The sequence below is a fragment of the Felis catus genome, chromosome C1 (assembly GCF_018350175.1).
Source record: "Felis catus isolate Fca126 chromosome C1, F.catus_Fca126_mat1.0, whole genome shotgun sequence".
Lineage (NCBI taxonomy): Eukaryota > Metazoa > Chordata > Mammalia > Carnivora > Felidae > Felis > Felis catus.
In genome coordinates, this window is record NC_058375.1 from 176,985,134 (window position 1) to 177,011,454 (window position 26,321).

The 26,321-nt window shown below is 37.3% G+C and overlaps 1 protein-coding gene across 8 annotated transcripts in view; it reads left to right on the forward strand.

Annotated features, from left to right (window-relative positions):
• Nucleotides 1-26,106, forward strand: part of CC1H2orf88 (chromosome C1 C2orf88 homolog) — a 63,966-nt gene extending 37,860 nt beyond the window's left edge. For 7 of the 8 annotated variants that reach the window (XM_019838376.3, XM_045034146.1, XM_019838375.3 and 4 more), the window contains one exon: nt 25,548-26,106. In XM_019838376.3, coding sequence (XP_019693935.1) covers nt 25,708-25,995 — 288 coding nt within the window. In that variant the 5' untranslated portion in view covers nt 25,548-25,707 and the 3' untranslated portion in view covers nt 25,996-26,106. Of the gene's footprint in view, nt 1-5,199; nt 5,249-25,547 lie in introns of those variants that run through there. The other variant, XM_006935432.4, reaches the window with a different exon arrangement.
• Nucleotides 26,107-26,321: the final 215 nt, after the last annotated feature.

Here is a 26,321-nt window from a genome sequence, read left to right on the forward strand (position 1 = left end):
AGCAAAACTTTCTGAATTCTAGATCTTTTGACCTAGATTCCAAGTGGATTTGGACACCGTTTTCTCATATCTCCACGTAAGAATAATAGTTCTTTTAAGTATTCAGAAGTACATACACTACTGTGTGGAACTTAATTCAGTGCATAGTACTTAATACACTTAATTTATTATTTATGCCTCCTACTTGTTCTAAAATATTTGATTTCACTAAATAACATAAAGACTAATCTTGAATTTTTAGGGGAAGAGAAAAACTCTTTCTCAACCCTTCTAAGTTCATTGGCTGGGTCTGCAAATCAAACTGATAATAGATTAACAGGAGGAAAAAACATTTAATTACCTATGTACCCATGGGGGTTCACAAAGGAATATGCTTCAAGGAAACAGAATTGGAGACTTATATGTCATCTTAAGAAAGGGTGAAAATCATGGGAAAGAGGGTAGACAAAGGAAAAGGAGTTTGGGGCTCCTGGGTGGAGGTAAGTTATGGGAAGGTGACTAGGAAATATATGATAAATCAGGATTTGTTTTATAAGGCCTGTTAAACAGATAAGAGTTGTCTCAGGTGATGAAAATTGTCTCTGGAGTAGTTTTCCTTCTCATATAGGAGATGAAGGCACCTTTACAAAGGGAAATTTGTGTCCTGCTTTTTTGACAAAAAGGGGGGTGCAGAGAGCTTATTGCCTTTGGCTCAAAGCAACCCTTATACCATTGTGGCATGTGTTGGGATGGCAAACTCTGATCTCCTTCAAATTCATTAATGGCATTTGAGGTAAAGAAAATTTAATGATCCAGAAAAATGTCAGTTAAGATAATTTGATCTATTAAAATGACTAAGATTTAGATATTTTGGATGAACTTTGATTAGAAACTACTTATTAAAGTTCATGATTGAGTAAAGCAAAGTCTCTACCCTCCATGAATTCATAGATGTGTGAGAGAGAGAAATATACCATCCATCCCGTGGAATGAGATGCATTCACGTTGTAATAGAATTTCACAAGAATTGACATTTTTAGGATTGTTTTTGGAGTGTATGGCTTCCACCTTTGAAGAAGATTTTGAGATTGGGGAATCTTGTGTGTTTCTTGTGGGTTGGACGTTCGTGAACAGGATTGGGACAACTGTTCAGAACAAGGGAGTGTGAGTTTTCCAAAATAATCTGTTCAAATGACAGCTTCTCTTAATAGTAGCAGAATAGCAGCTACATTTTTATAGCGCTGGTTTTCCTTACTGCAATTCAAGGAGGAATTTGGGGCAGGAATTATTAACCTAAGTTTAGAAATGAGGATACAGAGAAGCAAAGGAAAGTCCCTGTAATCACATTGCTAATTAAATTCCTCTACCCCTATCCAGTTAAAATCCATTTGAAGACGTCACTATAAAAAATTTATTGATTTTTTTTCCTTTTTTGAGCTCTAAATATACACATTTGTTGTATGTGTATTTCTCTCCATACACCCAGTGAAGTTGAAAGAAAACTAGAGTATAAAGTATATTTTGAGTATAAAGTAATTTTGTTCAGTGGAGACCTTTTAAGTTTGGCATTTTTATGGTATCACAGAGTCATTTTTTTAATTTACTTTTAAAATTCTATTATAATTAATGTACCATGTTATAGTAGTTTCTGGTGTCCAATATAGTGATTCAATGATTTTAGAAATTACTCAGTGATAATTGTGATACAAGTACTCCTCATACCCTTACCTATTTCACCCACCCCCCAACTCACCTCTGATAGCTATTAATTCTCTATAATTAAGAGTCTTGTTTTTTGTCTTTTTAAAAATTTCTTTGTTTTGTTTCTTAAATTCCTCATACAGTACTTTTCTTTCTGTTTTATCTCACTTAGTATTATACCCTCTACATCTATCTATTTTGTTGCAAATGGCAAAATTTCAGTCCTTTTTATGGTTGAGTAATACTCCATTGTGTGTGTGTATGTATGTATGTATGTGCATATACACATATACATACACACCACATCTCTTTTTTTTTTATATGAAGTTTATTGTCAAATTGGTTTCCATACAACACCCAGTGCTCATCCTAACAACACCACATCTCTTTTATCCCTTCACCTACTAATGGACCCTTGGGCTGCTTCCATTATTTGGCTATTATAAATAATGCTGCAATAAACATAGGAATGCATATATCTTTACAAATTAGTGTTTTCGTATTCTTTGGGTAAATAGCCAGTAGTGGAGTTACTGGATCATATGATAGTTCTATTTTTTATTTTTTGAGGAACTTCCATTCTGTTTTCCACAGTGGCTGCTCTAGTTTGCATTCCAACCAAGAGTGCATGAGGGTCCCTTTTACTTCACATCCTCACAGCACTTGTTGTTTCGTGTGTGTGTGTGTGTGTGTGTGTGTGTGTGTGTGTGTGTCTAGCCTCATACACTAGAGGTGTGAGGTGATATTTCATTGTGGTTTTAATTTGTATTTCTCTGATGTTGAGCATCTTTTCATGTATCTGTTGGCCATCTGTATGTTTTCTTAGGAGAAATGTCTGTTCATGTCTTCTGCCCATTTTTTACATTTTTTGTTTGTTTTTGTTTTGGTGTTGGATTGTGTAGGTACTTTATATATTTTGGATACTAACCCCTTATCAGATGTATCATTTGCAAATATCTTTTCCCATTCAGTAGGTTCTCTTTGAGTTTTTTTGATTGTTTCCTTTTCTGTAAAGAAGATTTTTATTTTGGTATCGTCCCAATGGTTTATTTTTGTTTTTGTTTCCCTCGCTCCAGGAGACATATCTAGAAAGATGTTGTTATGGACAGTGTCAGACAAATTATGGCCTGTGCTCTTTTCTAGGATTTTTATGGTTTCAGGTCTCACATTTAGGTCCTCAATCCAGTTTGAATTTTTGTGTGTATGTGGTGTAAGAGTGGTCCAGTTTCATTCTTTTGCATGTAGCTCTTCAGTTTTCCCAGTACCATTCGTTGAAGAGACTTTTTTCCCATAGGAAATTCTTGCCTCCTATGTCAAAGATTAATTGACAGTATAATCAAAGGTTTATTCCTGGGTTTTCTAGTCTAGTCTATTGATCTTTATGTCTATTTTTGTGCCAGTACCATACTGATTGATTCCTAGAACTTTTTAGTCTAACTTGAAATCTGGGATTGTGATACCTACAGTTTTGCTTTTCATTGCCAATATTTCTGTGGCTATTCAGTCTTTTGTGGTTCCATGCAAATTTTAGAATTGTTTGTTCTAGATCTGTGAAAAATGCTGTGGTATTTTGATAGGGATTACATTAAATCTGTAGATTTCTTTGGGTAGAATAGACATTTTAACAATATTTCTTCAAATCCATAACCATGGAATATCTTTCCATTTGTTTGTATCATCTTCAGTTTCTTTCATCAGTGTTTTATAGTTTTCAGAATACAGGTCTTTCACTTCTTCGGTTAAGTTTATCCATAGGTACTTTATTGTTTTTGGTGCAATTGTAAATGGGATTGTTTTCTTAATTTCTCTTTCTGCTGCTTCCTTATTAGTGTATAGAAATGCAGTGGATTTCTGTATGTTGATTTTCTGTCCTGCAACTTACTGAATTTATTCATCAGTTCTAGTAGTTTTTCAGTGGAGTCTTTAGGTTTTCTGTATATACTATCATGTCATCTGCAAATAATGAAAATTTTACTTCTTTTTTGCCAATTTAGATGCCTTTTTTCCTTTCTCTTCTCTGATTGCTGTGGCTAGGACTTCCGGTACTATATTGAATAATAGTAGTGACAGTGGACATTCTTATCTTGTTCCTAATTTTAGGGGAAAAGTTCTGCTTTTCACAAGTAAGTATAATATTAGCTGTGGATTTTTCATATAAATTCTTTATCATGTTGAGGTATATTCTCTGTAAACCTATTTTGTTGAGAGTTTTTATCATGAATGGTATCTTTTGTCAACTGCTTTTTCTACATCTATTGAAATAATCATATGGTTTTTATCCTTTTACTGATGTGATGTATCATGTTGATTGATTTGTGAATACTGAACCACTCTTGAAACTCCTCTTTCATTTCTGATTTTGTTTGAGTCGTCTCTCATTGTCACTCTACTCTCTTGTCACAGACTCTGAGCCTGGAGTTCTCTCTTGTCCACCAAGAGAGCAGACTCAGAATTGAATATGAGAGAGGCTAATGTCTGGGAGGAGACAAGAGCCCTGAACAGGGGTTTCGTCTCTATTTGTTGAGCTCCTAAGATCTTACATACATGATGAATTTGAAGAAAGCAATTAGACAGTAATCATTACCTGGTGTGTGTAAGAAGCAAAGGGTCTGGGCAGCAAGTGGAGTTTGTGATCAAAGCACAATAATATATTGGTGCCAGATGAAAAGTAATTTCCTTCAGGTGATATAACAAGTTACTCGTGATCCCATTATAATATCTGGCTAACTAACCTTGGATGCTTTTGCCCTGTGGTGGCAGCTTTCTGCCCTAAACTTTTTTCGAACCCATTTTTGTAAGTATAAGAAATTCTTGGATCTGTCTCCCCTCACTCTTTCTCCTCCCTCCTGTTCTCTCTCTCTGTCTCTTTCTCTCTCTCTCCTGAGTTTGGCTAAAGGTCTATCAATTCTGTTGATCTTTTCAAAGAAATAGCTCCTGGTTTCATTGATCTTTTCTATTGGGGCTTTTTTTTAAGTTTCTGTTTCATTTATTTCTGCTCTAATCTTTATGATTTCCCTCCTTCTACTGGTTTGAGGTTTGTTTGTTGTTCTTTCCCTAGGTCCTTTAGGTGTAAAGTTAGGTTGTTCATTTGAGATTTTTCTTGCTTCTTGAGATAGGCCTGTATTGCTATAAACTTACCTCTTAGAATAGTTTTTGCTGTATCTCAAGGATTTTGGACTGTTGTATTTTCATTCTCATTTGTCTCCATGTATTTTGTTATTTCCTCTTTCATTTCTTGGTCATCCTATTCATTGTTTAGTAGCATGTTTTTTAACCTCCATATATTTGTGCTCTTTCCAGATTTCTTCTTGTGGTTGATTTCTAGTTTCATATCATTGTGGTCAGAAAAGATGCATGGTATGACTGATCTTTTTGAATTTGTTGAGACTTATTTTATGACCTAATATATCACTTATTGTGAAGAATGTTCCATGTGCACTTGAAAAGAATGTAGATTCTGTTTTAGAATGGAACATTCTGAATATATTTGTCAGATCCATCTGGTCCAATGTGTCATTCAAAGCCACTGGTTCCTTGTTGATTTTGTTTGGATGATCTATCCATTGATGTAAGTGGGGTGTTAAAGTTGCATACTTGTATCTTGTTACTATTGGTTACTTCCTTTATGTTTCATAATAGCTGTTTCATGTATCTGGGTGCTTTCCTGTTGGGTGCATAAATATTTACAATTGTTATATCTTCATGTTGGACTGTTCCCTTTATGAATATACAGTATCCTTCTTAGTCTTGTTACAGTCTTTAAAGTCTGTTTTGACCTATATAAGTATTGCTACCCCAGCTTTCTTTTCACATCCATTTACATGATAAATGCTTTTCTGTCCTTTCACTTTCTTTTTTTTTTTTTTTAGTTTATTTATTTTGAGAGAGAGAAAGTGTGAGCATGAGCATGAGCACGGGAGGGACAGAGAGAGGGAGAGAGAGAAAATCCCAGGAAGGCTCCCCACTGTCAGAGCAGAGCCTGATACGGGGCTCAGACTCATGAACCATGAGATCATGACCTAAGTTGAAGTCAGATGCTTAACCAACTGAGCCACCCAGTTCCCCTCTATCCCTTCACTTTCAATCTGCATGTATCTTTAGGTCTGAAATGAGTTTTTTGTGGACAGTGTATGAATGGGTCTTGGTTTGTTATCCACTCCATCACCCTATGTCTTTTGACTGGAATATTTAGTCTGTTTACATTCAAAGTAATTATTGATAGGTATGTACTTATTGCTCTTTTGTTACTTGTTTTATGGTTGTGTATGTAGTTCTCTGTTCCTTTCTTCCCTTGCTCTCTTCTGTCATGATTAGTTGCCTTTCTTTAATGATATACTTAGATTCCTTTCTCTTTATTTTTTGCATACTTACGACTGGTTTTTGATTTGTGGTTAACATGTGGTTTATATATAACATCTTATGCTCATAACAGCCTATACTAAGTTGATTGTTGCTTAAGTTTGAACACATTCTTTAATCCTTTCCCCCTCTCACCACGTTTTAGGTATATGTTGTCATAATTTACAGACTTTCATTTTGTGAGACTATTGACTGATTTTTATAGATATAATTAATTTTATTGCTTCCTACTTTAGTGCTTCCTACTTTTCTTACTCCTACTCATGGTCTTTCCTTTCCACTCAGAGTCCCCATTAGCATTTCTTGTAGGGCTGGTTTAATGATCATGAATTCCTTTAGCTTTTGTTTGTCTGGAAGCCTCTTTTAATTACCATTTGTCTTGGTGTGGACCTCCTTGAGTTGATTTTGTTGGGGGCTCTCTCTGTGCCTCCTGGATGTGGATTTCTGTCTCCTTCCCCATACTCAGGAAGTTTTCAGCTATTATTTCTCCAAATTTTCTGTCCCCTTTTCTCTCTCTTCTCCTTCAGAATCCCTTCAGAATAAAATGTTGTTACATGTGATGATGTCACTAAATTCCCTTAATGTATTCTTACCTTTCTTCTGCTTTCTCTGTCCTGTTCAGCTTGATTGCATTCCATTACTCTGTCCTCCAGGTCGCTGTTCCATTCTTCTGCTTTCTCTACTACTATTTATTCCTGCCTGTGTACTTTTAACTTCAGTTAATGAGTTCATTTCTGATTTATTCTTTTGTATGTTTTCTTTCTATTTTGGAGATCTCACTGAAACCCTCCTCTCTTTTCTCAAGTACAGTATCTTTATGACCATTACTTTAAATTCTCTATCAGACATATTACTTATTTGTGTTTCATTTACCTGTCTTGATGTGATTTTATCTTTTTCTTTCATTTGGGACATATTCCTTGATCTTATATTTTTTCTAACTCTCTGTGTTTCTCTGTGTTAGGAAAGTCAGCTATGTCCCTTGCTCTTGAAAGTAGTGGCCTTACGAAGAGGTCCTGTAGTGCCCTGCAGCAGTGTCCCCTGTTCACCAGACTCTGGCGCTTCAGGGGTATCTCTATGTGTGTTGCATGTACCCTACTGTTGTGGCTGAGCCACATTTGCCTTCAGTCCAGTCATCTGCAATGGCTGTCTGCCTGTTGTGGGTAGGGTTTAGTCCCTCTGTTGTTAGTGAGCCAGTCTGGGGCCACCTTGGGCTTGATTTGGGTCAGATCAGGCATCTGCCAGGGCTGCAGTAGCACTGAATTACAGGGCTTTTGTTGGTAGGTGGGGCCTGCAGTCAGGCCAGGTGTCTGCCCCCAGGCCACTGCTAGTGCCACGGTTGAACTGGTGTGTGTGGTTATCTTTTTCTCTTCCCAAGGAAGAAGTCACTTTGGGGCTGTTGGGGCTCTTGCACAATGCCATGCTTAGTGCTCTGCATTGGATGGACTCCTGCCCAGTGCAGTTTGGGTGGGACAGATCCACAGGTTATGCAGGGGTGGGGTGGGTGATGTTAGCAAGGTTTGCATTTGTCTGCTGTAGCAGGAGACCTTTGTAGAAGTCCTGTGGAGGACCGGTTGGAGGGGATCAGACTGCAGAAGAATGCAGGACTGGGGTATGCTATTAGCAAGCTAGGTAGAGATCATGTTCCCGCTGGTTCCTACAAGTGTCTGTGTATCTGGGGAGCAGAGGAGGAAAATGGTGCCAACCACCTCTTTTGTTCCTAGAGAAGTCTCCCAAAGATCCCTGCCCCTTCAGCACACCCTGAGATTAGTAAATAAATCTCCTTCCTGTGTACCCCAGGCATTTTTCAAACTGCTTCTTCTGTACTGTATGTCAGGGCTGTTTGTTATGCTATCTCCATTTCCTATAACCCTCTGGGTTCCCCAGAGCCAAGCCAGCTGAGTTTTAAAGTTCCTGGTGTTAAGCCCCACTGATTCTAACAACTTGCCAAGTTAAGCCCCACTGGTTTTTCAAAGCCAAATGTTGTGGGGATCCATCTTCCCAGTGTGGGTTCTCCATGCCGCAGGTGCCTGGAGTGGGGTCTTCTCTTCCCTCTCCATGCCTGTAGTGTTCCGCCCTCCTGTGGACAATCTCATGGGTCAGTTTGGTTCCTGGCCACTTCTCCATCCTTTCAACCATTTTTGATGTGGCCTCTTCTCTGCGTTTAGCTATGGAGAATCTGTTCTGCCAGTCTTCAGGTTATTTTCTAGGTTACTTTTACTGATGTGGGTGTTAGCTAGGTGTGTCCATGGGATGAGATAAGCTTAGGATCCTCCTACACTGTCATCTTCTCTGGAAGCCTCAAGGTGTCATTTTTTTTAAAAAAGAATCTTGGTCAGGATCTTAGATGAACTACCAGTCTACGCTCAAAGAAATGAGAACTGTCTTCACAAAAAATAATTTTACCAAACCCTAAAATCTCAAACAATTTTTCCCTTCCTCCTGTAACATATAGTGTTAGAATTAATAAAAGACATACTTTACACTACACATAGAACAGCACTGCCCCCAAAGTTCATATAAGTAGGGTAGAATGTAAGATTCAGGAATATTTAGGTAAATCACAGATGATAAATACTGAATTTATGGGAGATATAGGAGTTGCTCAACTTTTTAATATTCTGATTATAAATCTTAATCTTTTAGAACCAGTGCCATGGAAGGCATCTACAATTTCTCCTCACAAACTTGTGCTTGGTTCTAACCAATTTTGCATTAGTTTAGCCCTCTCATTTGACTCAGCTTGATGGCTTTTTTTTTTTAATTTAGATGTATTATAGTCCTATTGACTATTTTTACTTGCTAATTAAGTATTACCACTTGGATCAGTGGATCCAGTGCTGTTCTCTTTCTTCACAAAATGGTGAGTCTCATATTAGCATTAAATCTGGGTTTGAAGGAACTAAAATGTGTTACATTACATTATCAGGTTGGCTTTTTTAAAAAGACATTTCTGATACAAATTATATATATATATATATATGTATATATATATATATACACACACACACACACACACACATATATATATATACACACACCCATATATATATACACATATATATATACATATATATATATACACACACACATATATATGTATATATATACACACACATATATTTGAAAAAATTTTGGGAAACAGAGAAAAGCATAAAGAGGAAATTTAAGTTACCTATGATCCCACCATCCAAAGAGCAACTCTGTTCATGTTTTCTTGTATTTAACTCTATTTTTTCTTAAGCATCTATATTTTAAAAACCAGAATAATACATATATATTTTTCTGCTTTTAAAAATTATCAGTTCTTAAGACTCGGATAAATCTAATCTTTGTAAACTTTTCTACCATGTTTTAGGAGGCAGGTTGTAATATTTTCAATGTTTGGTATCTTTTTTTAGCTAATAATAATTATACTTAAAATTATATGATATTACAAGATAGGCTTTATAACAGTCTGGAAAATATTTTCAGTTAATGGAAATGTTGTAGGAAATTACTAGTTCAAATAACAAATATGTGAGTACACAATACATGTTTTAAAACAATACTTTCATTTGTTTTGTCATGGATAAATAAACCTCTTGACTAGTTATTTAAAAACTTAACATATGAGTATTGCCTCATGCTACTAAGTATTCTTTTAAAAAGTTATCTGGGGGCGCCTGGGTGGTGCAGTCGGTTAAGCGTCCGACTTCAGCCAGGTCACGATCTCACGGTCCGTGAGTTCGAGCCCCGCGTCAGGCTCTGGGCTGATGGCTCAGAGCCTGGAGCCTGTTTCCGATTCTGTGTCTCCCTCTCTCTCTGCCCCTCCCCCGTTCATGCTCTGTCTCTCTCTGTCCCCAAAATAAATAAACATTGAAAAAAAAAATTAAAAAAAAAAAGTTATCATCTGTTTATTATGAACTACCCTAAAAGTAGGTGGCTTAAAATAACATACATTAATTTTGCAGTCCCTGTGAATCAGGAATCTGGGTGCAGCTTAGATGAGTGCCTGCCTGTCAAAGCCTTTCACAGTTGCCAGTTGGGGCTGTGATCTCATCTGAAGGCTTAAGTGGGGAACAAACCAGTTCTATGCACCCTGCTGTACAGAGATTTTCCTCAATTCCTTGCCTCATGGGCCTCTCCATAAGGCTTCTCATAACACAGAAGTTGGCTTCCATCAGAGTAAGAGTGCAAGACAGAAGCCATGGTCTCTTTAAAATTTAATCTTGGAAATGACATCCCATCACTTTTGCTATACTCTATTGTTAGAAGTAAATCATTGGTCCTACAAGAAGAGGGAATTAAGCAAGGGATGGGAATTTCTGGAGGCAGAGATTACTTGGGGGCCATTGTAGAGGCTATCTACTTTAGTTATTTAACAGTTACATAATATTCAGGATATAAGCCTATGATAAATCACATGTCATTGCACATGTAGCTTATTTTCAATTCTTCTAATTATAAAAAGACTACCATGAAAAAGTTTATATATAAATTTTTGTTGGCAACTCTGATCATTTCTTTAAGATAGATTTCTGAGGTGGGATATTTGGTTTAAAGCTTCTAACATGAGCTGTTATGCTACTATTGAAGCAGTTGAAACTACTACCTATGTTTGAGAATGTTCATTGTACCCTATCACCTTTAAGACCATTCTTTTTTTTTTAATTTTTTAAATGTTTATTCATTTTTGAGAGAGAGACACAGTGTGAGTGGGGAGGGGCAGACAGAGAGGGGGACACAGAATCCGAAGAAGGCTCTAGGCTCTGAGCTGTCAGCACAGAGCCCAACACCAGGCTCAAACTCACAAACTGTGAGATCATGACCTGAGCTGAAGTCAGATGCTTAACCGACTGAGCCAGCCAGGCGCCCCAAGACCATTCTTTTAAAGAATGGGCTTGTAAAATAAATTGTTCCATAAATACACTGTTTATCTGATTTAGTGCATATCATGAAATCTGAAAGGGAGGCATTGTGATATGGCAGCGAGATCCCTGAAGCCATATTCAAAAGATCTGAGCACCAGAACAGGCAGTGCAACTGGTCTCTTGTGCGTTGTCATCCAGACTATGTGCTTCCTCAGGCAGGATATTTAACTTGCTTACGTACACAGTCTACATCAATGTACTTTGTAAAATATGGAAAAATAATTCCTTTCTGTTGCATAAAAGATCGATAAGACACCAGGGAAAGAGTAAAGGGAAAAATGGAAATGAGATATGCTCAATAGAAACAGAGATAGATGGATAATTTACTCTGAAAAGCTCCAGACACTTGGTTATCATTTGTAATGTATGGTTATATATACTCTGCTGCTCTCTTTGTAGGAGTACAGCTATACCTTGTTTTATTGCACTTTGTAGATACTGCCTTTTTTACAAATCGAAGATTTGTGGCAACCCTGTGTTGAGCTAGTCTGTCTGCACCATTTTTCCAACAGCATTTGCTCACCTCATCTCTCTGTCACGTTTTGGTAATTCTCACAATATTTCAAACTTTTATTATTTGTTATGGTGATCTATGATGAGTGATTACAACTCACTGAAAGCTCAGGTGATCGTTAGCAGTTTTTAGCAGTAAAGCATTTTTATTTACATTCGCATTTTTAGACATAATGCTGTGGCACACTTAGGAGACTACAGAATACTGTAAACATAACTTTTATTTTTATTGGGAAACCAAGACATTCTTTTCACTTGCTTTATTGTGATATTTGCTTTAACAGTCAGTGGTCTGGAACTGAACCCACAGTTTTTTTTGAGGTATGCCTGTATAGGAATTTCTTTCTAACATCTAGAGTTAAATTATTTAAGTCAATTAACATTTACTGAAGCCCTTCATTATGCATGCGTATAGAAGTGAGATGCAAGGATGAATAACAATGACTTATTACCAGTCTTCTTTTAGAAAGCATTTAAGTGCTGTGACCATGTTCAAGTCCATCTGGTATGGGTACAGACTTGTAAACAAGGCAGAATGGGAAATACAGTGATGAAGATAAATACGGCACGGAAACCCAAGAGCGTGATAGAGTGATATTAGGTAGCGAGATGGCCTTTATACAGGAAGTGGACTTGAGATGCACACTTAAGAATAGGTAAATTTTTAGAAAGAAGAAATTTTTGTGTAGTAATACTAGAGAGAAGGAGAAATGATAAGAAAGCCCTTTTTAAGAGACAAAGCATTTTACAAATGTGAAGAAGGAATCTATGGAATAATTGGCTTAGCATATAAGGATGATTGGATCATGATTTTCAGCTTACAGTGAGTTTTAAGACTGAACATTCATTTTTGCATTAGTTTTGGTTTCATGTTCTGATTCAAGTTCCAATTCCTAGTTTCAGGTACAGGGTCTAAAGAGCAGTCCAGGTGTAACAAACTAAAGACAATATTCTGACGTTGTTACCAGTTTTTCATACCACCTCCATTTCACAACAGTTGTTTAAGGAACTGGCTTCCGAATTTTATGGAGCTTAATTCATGCATCACAAGTACAGCTGTGTCATTTAGCTGTGGCCTGACATGACTAAAAAATGAATATAGAATATAAAGTTTAAATGTTTTAAATTCTTGGGGTGCCTGGGTGGCTCATTCAGTTGAACATGCGACTCTTGATTTGGCTCAGGTCAGGATCCCAGGGTCATGGAACTGAGTCCCTGGTCAGGGGGTGGAGCGTGGAGCCTGCTCAAGCTTCTCTCTCCCTCTGTCCCTCTCCCCTGCTTATGCACACCCCTTTTCTCTAAAAAAAAAAAAAATATATATATATATATATATATATATATATATATATATATATATATATATATATATTAAATGTTTTATATTCTTAGTGGTGATCTAGATCAAATTTTTTTCTTTAGCTAGTTTTTTTTTTTCCCAACTAATTGATCAGTACCTACTCTCCATTTTCCTGCAGGGATTTATATGGATAGTACTGGAAGAATTACTGCAGACTAAGATTCAATATTCCTAAATAGGATTGGTCAGGTGAAACCAAACATGTACCCAGAGTAAAGCTCAGAGGGCCAGGAGAAATGCCTGTTTCTCTTCTCCACCTGGAGGACTTGGTAAAATGGGTGAAACATGGACACCTGTTTTAGACCTATCACCTGATTGTAATGATTCAAAATCACTGTCAGCATTCTTATATTCTTCTCTTTCTTTAATTATCTTAAAGTACAGTAAAGCGCTTAAAATAATAATTTGGTAATAGTAGTTTTAGGGGACAATCTAAGAGAAAGAAGGAAAGGAAATGACACTTACTGAACACCTTGCTTGTTCCAAAACAATTCTAGATGTTTTATATATGGAAGCTCACTTAAATTTTATGATGAATGTCTGAGGTGGATCTCAGTTTACAGATGAAGTCCTACCACATAGCTCTACTCAGGTTTATTAGAATCTCATACATTAGCCTCTCAATTAACAGTGTTATTTCCCCTGCCCCTCCATTGAGAAAACTGAACCCCAAATGTGACCTCACGAAGAGTCATCCTGAGACCACCGTGCAGGTGAGCAAATGCACGCTGTGTACGTTCTGCGTGCCTGAGGACCAATCCAACTGTTCGGTTTCCAAAGCAGTGCTCTTCAGGCAACCTTCAAACTGGCCAAAATATTTGCCATATTTTCCAGCTTTTACTTTTTGGTGAGAGTATTAAATCTGAGTTCATTTGTTTGCCAGTTTAACTGGCATCATTTGACCCTGTTATGAATTTAAAGTCTAAGTGATTCTCAATATTAACAGGACAAAGACCTCTGTTTAAAGTCCAATTTTATGGACCCCCCCCCCCAACAAGAAAGAAAATATACTCTTAGTTTCCATTATTAGAGAATGAATAATGACAAACATCCTATTAGGAACTCAGGTATTTTTTTAATGAACTCATATTTTTTAATGAATTAGCATTTATTAATTGCATCTACATTGAAATTTGAAAAATATATATGCATAAGACTTTTGTTAAGATTATTTTGAGAGCAAGAGAGAGCACACATGGGAGGAGCAGAGGGAGATGGAGAGAGAATCCCAAGCAGGTTCCTCACTGTCAGCGTGCAGCCCAATGCAGGGTTTGAATCATGAGATCATGACCTGAGCTGAAATCAAGAGTAGGACATTTAACTGAATGAGCCACCCAGGCACCCCTATATGCATAAGACTTCTTTTAAAGACTATAGCATTTTTTAAATTATATAAAGATTCGCATTAATTCAGGGCTAGGGCCCATTTTAAGCCATAGCTTGAGATATAAAACATCTTGGAAACCTGTTCAGAGGCTTAGAATATGATATAAAGTAGGACAGCAGTAATAACCATTTCTGTTAATCTAGTATTTAAGGTGGACTTTCAGGGATTTAGAGGTCTATTCATTTCCAGAGCAGATATTTAGAAGCTGCTTTGTTTTGGCTACTGCTTTGTGTTTGGGCCTCATACTCAAGTTATGGCTTTTTTGACACCTTCCCTGGTATATTCCAAAGGAGCTTACTCATGAGGCTTAGTTTGATGACACTGCATCCAGGATGGAGCACCACAGCTCTGAAATGAACTACACGGAATGAATGGGCTATAGTAATTTAAATCTTCTGTTTGAAGGATCCAATAGAAAACCCAGTAGGTGCTAGACCTGTTCCCAAGGGAAGTGCCAGGGCTGTGGCCTGACACACTCCACATACTTAGTGCTTTGAGGCTCCTCAGTAACATTGAGGGAAACAAGTCAAAGGACTTTTCTTTTATGCATGCCTGTGCTCTGCCTGTGTGTGTGCGCGTGCGCATGTGTGTGTTGGGATTGGGGGGTTGAGGGAGAAGGTGTGGTGGGAGGAAAGGCATCCTTGTATTTAGCTGCCAGTGGCATAAACAAAAAATGGCCACTTCTATTAAGGCAAAGATAAAACAAATTAAGGACTTTCTCTGGGCATCTACACTATTTATTGCCTGAATAAGCTGTCATCTTGTCTCACTCTGCCTCTCTTTATTTGTTCAATAAGTTTGAAAGCACTTAAAGACATTGGTCCTGAACACATAATAGAGACTAATTAAAGACTGGTTGGATGGTTAAGGAATGTTCTCACAGCTCTTTATGTATCTTAAGATTATAAACTAAAGTATAAACGAAATGGATTTTCAGTATTTTTATTGAAGTATAATTAGTATACAATGTTATGTTAGTTTCAGGTATACAACATATTCAACAGTTCTATACATTACTCAGTGCTCACCATGATAAGTGTAGTCACTGTCCCAAGGTTATTATAATATTATGACTGTGTTCCCTGTACTTTTATATTTTATAGACTGTACTTTTCATCTCCGTGACTTATTTATCACTGGAAGTCTATACCTTTTAATCCCCTTTATCATTTCACCCATCCTCCCACTCACTTCTCCTGTGGCAACTACCAATTTGTGCTCTGTATTTAAGAGTCTGGGTTTTTTTATTTCTTTGTTCATTTGTCTTTAGGTTTCACATTTAAGTGACGTCACATGGTACTTGTCCTTCTCTGACTTATTTCATTTAACATTATACCCTCTAGGTCCATCTATGTTGTTGCAAGTGGCAAGATCTCATTTTTCTTTTCTTTATGGCTGAATAATATTCCATTGTGTGCATGCATGCGTGTGTGTACACATAAATCATATCTTCTTTATCCATTCATCTATATGGACACTTGGGTCACTTCGATATCTTGGCTATTGTAAAATAATGCTGCAATAACATAGGGGTGCATATATCTCTTTGAATTAGTGTTTTCACTTTCTTTGGGTAAATACCCAGTAGTGAAATTATTGGATTATATGGTATTTCTATTTTAAATTTTTTTAGGAACTGCTGTGTTATTTTCCACAGTGGCTGCACCAGTTTGCATTCCCACCAACAGTGCACAGGGGTTTTCTTTTTCTCCACATCCTCACCAACACCTGTTTTTCTTTTTGATTCTAGCCATTCTGACAGGTGTATGGTGATATTTCATTGTGGTTTTGCTTTGCATTTTCCTGATGATTAGTGATGTTGAGCATCTTTTCTTGTGTCTGTTGACCATGTGTATGTCTTCTCTGGAAAAATGTCTATTCAGGTCCTCTGCACATTTTAAAATCAGATTGTTTCTTTTGTGTTGGGCTGTATAAGTTCTTCATATATTTTGGATGTTAATCTCTTACTGGATATATCATTCTCAAATATCTTCTCCCATTCAGTAGGTTGCCTTTTCATTTTGTTGTTTCCTTTGCTGTGCAAAAGGTTTTTATTTTGATGTAGTCCCAATGGTTTGCCTTTGTTTCCCTTGCCTTAAAAGACATAGTTAGAAAAATATCGCTAAGGACGGTGTCAAAGAGATTACCGCCTGTGTTTTCATCTAGGAATTTTATTTTTTTTCAGGTCTCACAGTTAGGTCTTGAATCTATTTTGAGTTTATTTCTGGTGTGAGAAAGTGGTCCATTTTTATTCTTTTGCATGTAGCTGTCGTTTGCCCAGCACCATTTATTGAAGAGACTATCTTTTCCCTATTGTCTATTCTTGCCTCCTTTGTCATAGACTAACTGGCCATACAGTACGGGTTTATTTCTGGGCTCACTTTTGAAAATTGATTTCTTTAATCAGCCATTTAAAATGACAAGAGCTAAAATACTTTTCCTGGTTAATATCCAGCATTTATTGTATTATGCCTTCAGCTGATAGCCATAGTAACTTCCCAGCCAGACAGATGAATAATGTAAGCTGAAAATTAACTTAGGACAGCTGATCCCACATGTTGTCCTAAGAAGGTTAATTGTACAATCTGCTAAATTATTGACTTGCATTAATAACTAACACTGTTGAGGGCGCCTGGGTGGCTCAATCAGTTGAGCGTCCAACTCTTGATTTTGGCTCAGGTCATGATCCCAGGGCCATGGGGATCTCTCCAAGTTCCTAAAGGAAGTGAGAAAGCCCTTGAACTGGTAGCAGTGGGTAGATGGAGGGTTCTTGCTTTTCTGTAGGTGCCAAAGAATATGACCACTGAGTTTGGGCTGATTTAGGCCAGTGTGAGAACAATGGAAATCACATGCCTATCACAGGAGGCACACAGCACTGTGAGCTGGTTTGTGCACTGGATGCTGCCTCATCACTTTTAAGAGTTAGAATTTTAGACTGATTTTAAAACTTGGTGTGACTGATTCAAGCAGGCAGCCTTTTTCAGGTATAAATATATCAATTCCCTGGACTTGTATCTCCCAGAATGTTCTCAAAACTGTTACATACATTTTATTGAAGTAAAAATTACAGTGAAATTACATAGATATTAAGGGTATAATTTGAAAAGTTTTGACAAATGTATATACTCATGTAATCAACACTCTAATCAAGATACACATTTATATCACTTAGAACATTCTTTCACGACCCCTTCCACACAGCCCTTACTCAAAGAGAACTATGTATGATTTCCATTTATGGGATTAATATTGTCCATTCTTAAAATTCATAGAAATATGATCAGCCTTTTGTATCTGGCTTGACACATTTCTGAGATTCACCCATGTTGTTGCATTTATCTACAGTTCATTCTTTTTTATTGTCAACTAGTATTCCATTTCATGGAGATCCCCAATTTGCTTCTCCAATAAGCCTACTGATGGACATTTAGGTTGTTTCCAGCTTTGCTGTGAATAAAGCTTCTATGGACATTAGCATACAAGTTTTTTGGCAGACATGTTTCCATTTGTCTTAGATGAATGCCTAGAAATATATATATATACATCAATTTGGGAAGTAGTGACACCTTAATATTGTCTTTGAGATCATAACACTTTATTTCAGTTTTCTCAGTAAGAGTTTGTATTATTCATACAAATATACAAATACACAATATTATGCAGTGTAGTTCTTTAATGTTTTGTTATATTTATCCCTAAGGGTTCATACTTTCCACCCTATTCCAAGTGGCATTAATTTCATCTTCCAGTTCTTCACTGCCTAATCATAAAGTAATTGATTTTTGTGTAGCAATTTTAGATCTTGAGACCTTGCTAAAATTCTAGTTTTTTGTATAATCTTAAAGCTTTTCTACATATACAATCATATCATCTGCAAATAAAAGCAATTTCCTTTTCCTTTTGGACAGTCTTTGTATTTTTCCCCTCCCCCAGTACAATATTAATAGCAATCATGAGAATGAACATTGTTGACTTGTTCCTATCATGGCAAAAGTATTCACTTTCACCATTAACATTAGTTTTAAGGAAATTCCTATTGCTAGTTTGCTGAGAATTTTTATCATGAATGGTGGTTTTATCAAATGCTTTTTCTACATTTATTGAGAGGATTATCCAGTTATGGTAATCTTTATGTTTTGTTTGTTTTTGAGAGAGTAAGTACATGAGCTAGGGAGAGGAGCAAAGGGAGAAAGAGAATCCTAAACAGGCTCCATGCTCAGCACGGAGCCTGATGCAGGGCTCGATCCCATGACCCTGGGATCATGACCTGAGCAGAAATCAAGAATCAGATGCTTAACTGACTGAGCCACCCAAGTGCCCCAGTAATCTTTATGTTAATGATGAATTATAGGACCACCTGGGTGGCTCAGTCAGTTAAGTGTCCAACTGTTGATTTCAGCTCAGGGCATGGTCTCACAGTTCACGAGTTCAAGTGCCGCACTGGACTCTGCACTGACTGACAGTGTGGAACTTGCTTGGGATTTCCTTCTCAAAAAATAAATAAGCTAAAAATTAAAAAATATGTGAATTATATTTCTTGACTTTTGAATGTTCTGTTGCATTTCTTGCATTCCTGGTATAAATCCCACTTGGTCATGATGTATTAACCATTCTACATATGAATTGAATTTGCCATTTAAAAAAAAATGTGATCTGTGTCTGTGTTCATGAGGGATATTGACTTGTAGAGTTTTCTTCAAATCTCTTTACTTCTGGTAACAGTGTAATCCTGACCTGATATAGAATAAATTTAGAAGTGTTTCCTCCTTCTCTGTTTTCTGAAGAGTTTAAGTTGGAGTGGTATTATTTCTTCCTGGAGTGTCTGAAACAATTTAGAGCACTAGCTGGTCTTTTAAGCCTGGGGGTTTCTTTTTGGAAAGATTTAAGTTATAGATCTAATTTCTTTAATTGATAAAGAGCTATCAACCTTTCTATTTTCTCTTGTGTTGGTTTTGGTAATTTGGTATTGTTGTAAAGTTGTACATAATATTCTCTGGTTGGTTTGTTTAACACATATAGCATCTGTACTACTGTTTTTCTCACATCTTGGTAATGTGTCCTGTCACTTTTCTTGATCAGAGTAGAGACTTCTCTATTTTATTAAATCTTCCTTAAAAACCAGCATTGGTTCCACTGATTTTTCTCTATTGTTTGCCCTTTTTGCTTCATTGATTTTTGCTCTTATCCATATTATTTCCTTCCTTCTACTTATTTTTGGTTTACTTTTCTTTTTCTAGTTTCTTATGGTCATAGTTTAGATCACTGATTTAAACTAAACCTTCATTTTTATTAGAAGCATTTAAATCCATCTCTTTCCCTCTAAGCACTAGTGATACATTTAAAAAAATTGGGGGTGCCTGGGTGGCTCAGTCGGTTGAGCGTCCAACTTTGGCTCAGGTCATGACCTCATGGTTTGTGGGTTCAAGCCCCACGTCGAGCTCTGTGCTGACAGCTCAGAGCCTGGAGCCTGCTTCCAATTCTGTGTCTCCCTCTCTCTCTGACCCTCCCCCACTCGCACTCTGTCTCTCTCTCAAAATAAACATTAAAAAAAATTTTTTTTAATTTGATATGGTTTCTATTTAGTTGAAAACATTTTAATTTCCCTGTGATTTCTTCCTTGCCCCACGGGTTATTCAGAAATGCGATAGTTTCCAAATATTTAGGGCCTTTCTGTATATTTTATTACCACTTATTTCTAATTTAATTCTGTGGTGGTTGGAAAATATACTCTAAGATTTCAAGCTTTTGAAACCTTTTGAGACCACCATGTTGTCTTAGTGAATATTCCATATGCAGTTAAGAATATATATCCTGCAGGTGTTGGGTATAGTATTTTATAAATGTTAACTAACTCAAGTTACTAGTTCAAATACTAGTTGAATACTAGTGTTCAAAATTCGAATTCCGTATTTTTTCCCTTGGATATTATATCATTTACCAAGAGAGCAATGTTCACTTCTCCCTTTACTTCTGTCAGTTTTTCCTTCATGTATTTTGAAGCTCTGTTGCTAGCTACATATACACTTACGATTGTTGTACCTTCCTCACTGACACACAAAATGTCCCTCTTTATTTCTGGTAATCCCTCGGGTCTTGAAGTCTACTTTGATATTCATATAGCTATAGAAACTTTTTTATGCTTCCTATTTTCATGGTATGTCCTTTCTAACTCTCTTGCTTGCAACTTTTATATCCATATTTAATTAAAGTACATCTCTTATAGGTAGTATATAGTTGGATTTTTTATAAAGGAATTTATTTTTTAGAGCAGTTTTAGGGTCACAGCAAAATGGAGCAGGCAGTACAGATATTCCCCACACTCCCCCACCCCAACACATACACACAGCCTCACCCACTATCAACATCCCCATTCCAGAGTGGTATATTTGTTACATGAACACACCATCATTACTCAAAGTCCATAGTTTACACTAGGATTCACTCTTTGTTGTGTGTTCAATAAATTTTGACAAATGTATAATGCTATGTATGCACCACTGTGGTATCATACAGAGTAGCTCACAGTCCTAAAAATGCTCTATGTTCTATCTGTTCAGCCCTCCCTCCTTTCTAATCCTTGGCAACAACCATCATACTTTTTACTATTTCCATAGAGTTACCTTTTCCAGGATACCATAGTTGGAAGGATTGGCTTAACACTGTCATATGCATTTAAGTTTTCTCCTTTTCTTTTCATGGCTTGATAACTGATTTCTTTTTAGCAATGAATCACATTCCATTGTCTGGATATACAACTGTTTGTCCACCTACTGAAGGACATTTTTGTTGCTTCCAACTTTGGCAATTATGAATAAAACTTACTATAAACATCCATATGTAGGCTTTCGTGTGGACATAATTTTTCAACTCATTTGGGTAAATACCAAGGAGTATGACTGCTGGCTCATATGGTAAAATTATGTTTAGTTTTGTAAGAAAACACCAAACTGTCTTCCAAAGTAGCTGTACTATTTTGCATTCTCACCAACAATGAATGAGTTTCTGTTGTTCCCCATTCTTGCCAGCATTTGAGGTCATCAATGTTTGAATTTTCACCATTTTAATAAGTTATAATGATATCTCAGTGTTGTTTTAATTTGCAATTACCTAAGATAGGATGTTGAACACCTTTTCATATGCTTACTTGCCATCCATCTTCTTTGATGAGGTGTCTGTTCAGATCTCTTGCCCATTTTTTAAAATAAGTTTGAGAGGGGCGCCTGGGTGGCTCAGTCGGTTAAGCAGCCGACTTCGGCTCAGGTCATGATCTCGCGGTCCGTGAGTTCGAGCCCCGCATCAGGCTCTGTGCTGACAGCTCAGAGCCTGGAGCCTGTTTCAGATTCTGTGTCTCCCTCTCTTTGACCCTCCCCCATTCATGCTCTGTCTCTCTCTGTCTCAAAAATAAACGTTAAAAAAAAATAAAAAAAAAATAAGTTTGAGAGAGAGCATGCATGTGCAGGGGAGGGACAGAGAGAATCCCAAGCAGACTCTGCACTGTCAACACAGAGCTGGACTTGGGATTCGAACCCATGAACCATGAGATCATGACCAGAAGCCAAAATCAAGAGTCAGGCCTTAACCAACTGAGCCACCCAGGCACACCTACATCTGTTGCCCATTTTTAAATCAGGTTGTTTTTAGGGGCGCCTGGGTGGCGCAGTCGGTTAAGCGTCCGACTTCAGCCAGGTCACGATCTCGCGGTCCGTGAGTTCGAGCCCCGCGTCAGGCCCTGGGCTGATGGCTCGGAGCCTGTTTCCGATTCTGTGTCTCCCTCTCTCTCTGCCCTTCCCCCGTTCATGCTCTGTCTCTCTCTGTCCCAAAAATAAATAAACGTTGAAAAAAAAATTTTTTAAATCAGGTTGTTTTCTTGTTGAGTTTTAACAGTTCTTTGTACATTATAGATAATCCTTTATCAGATATGCTGTTGCTTCTCATTTTCTTGACAGTGTCTTACACAGAGAAGTTTTTAACTTGATGAAATACAAATTATCATTTATTTCATGGATCATGCCTTTGGTGTTACATCTAAAAGGTGATCACCGGGGCGCCTGGGTGGCTCAGTTGGTTAAGCGGCTGACTTCAGCCCGGGTCATGATCTCGCAGTTTGTGAGTTCGAGCCCCGCATCGGGCTCTGTGCTGACGGCTCAGAGCCTGGAGTCTGCTTCTGATTCTGTGTCTCCTTCTCTCTCTGCCCCTCGCCCACTTGTGCTCTATCAAAAATAAATAAAATGTAAACAAATAAAAGGTGATCACCAAGCCCAAGGTCATCTAGATTTATCTAGATTTAACATCTGGATGTGATCTTCTAGGAGTCTTATAGTTTCATGTTTTACACTTAGGTCTGTGATCAATTTTGAGTTAATTTTTGTGACGGGTGCAAGGTGTTTTTGTTTGTTTTTTGGTTTGTTTTTGTGGCTATACAATTCCAGTACATGTTGAAAAGACCACTTTCGCTCCACTGTCAGAGATCTGTTGGCTATGTTTGTGTGGGTTGGATCTTAACTACTTGGCCTTTTAATTGAAATTTTTAGTCTCTTTCCTTCCACATAATTTTTGATATGTAAGGGTTTAAGTCAGTCACTTTGCTGTTTTCTAATTGCCCCATATTCTTTTTCCTTCCTATATTCTTTATTTCCTGCTCTCTGGGTTAAATGTGTCTAATTCCTCATTGCTAATTTCTCATTGTTTTTAAGCCATACTTTTTTGTGGTTTCTCTGTTCACATTTTAAAACTTTTTCCCCAGATTGGATATATCTATAGACTTATGTTCAAGTTCATTAATCCTTTCTTAAGTACCCAATAGCTCATATGATGAGTTGTTCATTTTAGTTCTTGAGTTTACAATTTCCATGTCTCTGATGAGATTCTCTGCTTGTTCACTCTTTATGATCATTTCTCCCGTAAATCCTTGAACATATTTAAATAGCATCTTTACAGTTCTATTGTGTTAATTACCAAATAGTGGGTCATTTGGGGGTCTATTTCTAATAACTGTTTTTTGATAGGGCACATTTTCCTGTTTTGCATGGCAAGTAATTTTTATTCTAGGATGAATGTTGTGGATGATACCCTTGAAGGAGTCTGGATTATGTCATCTTCTTTTAAGTGGTATTTTATTATTTGGGACTGTTTGTTTGACCTTAGGCTAGCCAGTCCCTAGGCCATATTGGACTATTTTTGTCAACTTTTATTGGAACATAGCCACTGCCCACTTTTTTACATATTGTCTACAGCTACTTCTACACTAAAACAGCAGGACTACATAGTTGTGACACAGAACTATACAGCTCACAAACCTAAGTCCTATGCGATCTTGCCCTTTAAGAAAGTTTGCCAACTCCTGCTCTAGGATTCACACCAGACTCCTAAGGTGTCAGGTTTCACTGAGGTGTCTCCATTTGGGTTGGTCTGGTTACTCCAAGGATTCTGTGGCACTAAGTCTTGCAAATTCTTTTCCTGTACATGCGCATCCTAAGTCCTCAGACAAGTACTCTTGATGAGACCCCATCAGATGGGAGACCCCACTTCTGCCTCCCTCCCAACAGCTCCCTTATCTCTTGAAACTTCTGTTTCAGTAATCCAATCTCTTCAGCTCAGTAGCATCAACACTCTAGTTAGGGCCAATTTCCCCAAGATAATACTGGAAGATGCTCCCAGGCAGAATCTCAGGATGCTTAATTAAGGGGTTTAACAGTCTGTGTTTCTATTCTCCCAAAGATCACAGTCCTGTGCTGGTGTTCAATGCCTGAAAATATCTGCCCACATATTTTGTCCAGGTTTAAAGTTGTTTTTTGTGAGGGTACATCTGGCACTAGTTATTTTGTTATGGTAGATAAAGCTGCTTTTTACAGAACCAGAGATCCTAGAAAACAAAATATTGTGATAATTCTACTCATGGCCTTTTATTTGACATTTACTGAATAATCATTTTCAGGTTAACTATGTACAATTCCCTTAACCATCCCGGATAGTACAAAGTAGACACTATGTAAGTCATTACATGTTGGCCATGTACAACCAGGAGAGTTCCTGTCTGCAGGGAGTTCAGTCTAGTAAATTAGACAAACATTATACACATCCCCTTTTCCCTTTTTGAAATACATCTCTAGCAAGGCGTACAGAACTAGAGGTAATTAAAAGCAGAGGGCTAGATTTCCTCCCCTTTCCCACCATATATCCTTATTGGAGGTAGTATTATGAGAGACATTGGATAGGCTTTATAGAAATCTAAAAAAATATAGGGCAAAGGTCACCTCTTCTGGACTTTGATTATAAAGTGTTTAAAAAAAACTACAATTACCATGCATTTAAATCCATTTTTAATCTTAAGATCAGTAGTTTCTAAAATAAGTCAACTGAGTTTGATTTTGTGAATTTGTCTAGAGCTATGTCTTTTTGGCCCCAAAACTAAGATATAACCAGGATCATAATCCTATAGAGACTTTACCTGTGCTTTCTTATGGCTACACTCCCTCCAGTGAAGTTGCTTTGTATTTTGCTACTGTTAAGTCCTATCTTAAGATAGGACGTGCAAGCTTAGAAGGCACATTGTGAGCACTGCAGTCTACTTACTGACCGGACATCAAACGAGAGTGAGACATTTAGGGGGGGAGAAACTTTTAACCTTATTTTAAATTAATCTGAGCTTTTCATATAGTTTCATAGGGAGTATCTCATTCAGAAGGAAAAAAAAAAACAGGTGGCTTTGCCTCATCTAACTTGTGTTGGCTAAAGGTTGTCATTCTCTTTGAATTGTAAACCTTTAACCAGAGGACAAAGCCTGACTCTGAAAACAGTCCAAGATGTGTAGGCTCATGAGGCTTAAGGCAGAAGCAAATGTCTGATATGCTTGTTTCTCTCAACAGTACAGATCAGGGGTTGGCAAACATTTTCTGTAAAGGGCCAGACAGTAAATATTTTAGGCATCTCAGGCTACGCGGTTTCTGTCAAAACCACTCAACTCTGCCACTGTAGCATGAAAGTAGCCGTAGAGAACACATAAGCAGATAACACAGCTGTGTTCTAATAAACTTAATTTACAAAAACAGGCAGCTAGGATTTGATCTAGAGTTTGCTGAACCCTGGTGCACATAAATTAGCAAAAGTTTAACTGTGTTTTTAGTTTTATAAAATGTTCAAGATCTTGAAAAAAGGTTTTCCTATTTTGTAAATTGCCAGTTTTACTGAATGGTTATCTTTTCTGTTGATGAGATAAAGCTGTTATTACCTCCCAACTCCTGCAAGTGACCAACAGTGGTAGAGAACTATTTCTACATGCTACCTAATCACACAGTATTTTGCATGTGGTAACTTCAAAATGAAACTTTTCTTTTGACAGATAAACACTACAGGTGAAGATTGGTAAAAAGAAGCACTGATTACTGCGGTGGCCTGGAGAGGAAAAGCGCTGGTCGGTATCACATGGACAAGCTCAGTGTTTTCCAAAGATGCTGTTGAAGTAGTCTTTGCTACTGCTTTCCTTCAAAGCTCTTCATAACATGGGCTGCATGAAATCAAAGCAAACTTTCCCATTTCCTACCACATGTGAGAGTGAGAAGCAGCATGCAAGTGAAGAAAGCTTTATGTCTGGAGACAGATTTCTACCTAGGATGCCTTCTCCAGTTAATGTCGAACAGGAAGTGAAGAAACCATCAGGGCCCGAAACTGTGGTCTTCGAATTTGCACATCGCCTGTCCCAGGAAATCCTGAGTGATGCCTTGCAGCAGTGGGCAGGCAATAACATCAAGTACTATGACATCCCATATATTGAGAGTGAGGGGCCTTGACGCTGTAGGATCATGATAACTTCTTGAATTGTGGATAAAGTTGGTGCTAGCTTAAATACATGAAACAATAGCAAAAACTGATGTGAATAAATACAAATAACTACGTCTGGATGTAAAGAAAAAAAAGTCTATGGTAATATCAAGAGTATACAATACTTACGTGAAATATGTTAAGCACTTTTTATGTTAACAGTGATTTCTACCTGCTTGGTCTTGGATTTTAGTCATTTAAAGGGCTAAACATAGGTCCTGTACCACAGTAATCAGCTGGTATGTCATAGCACTTTCTTCCTGAGGCAGTAATAGAATCACCAAAGAAATCCAAT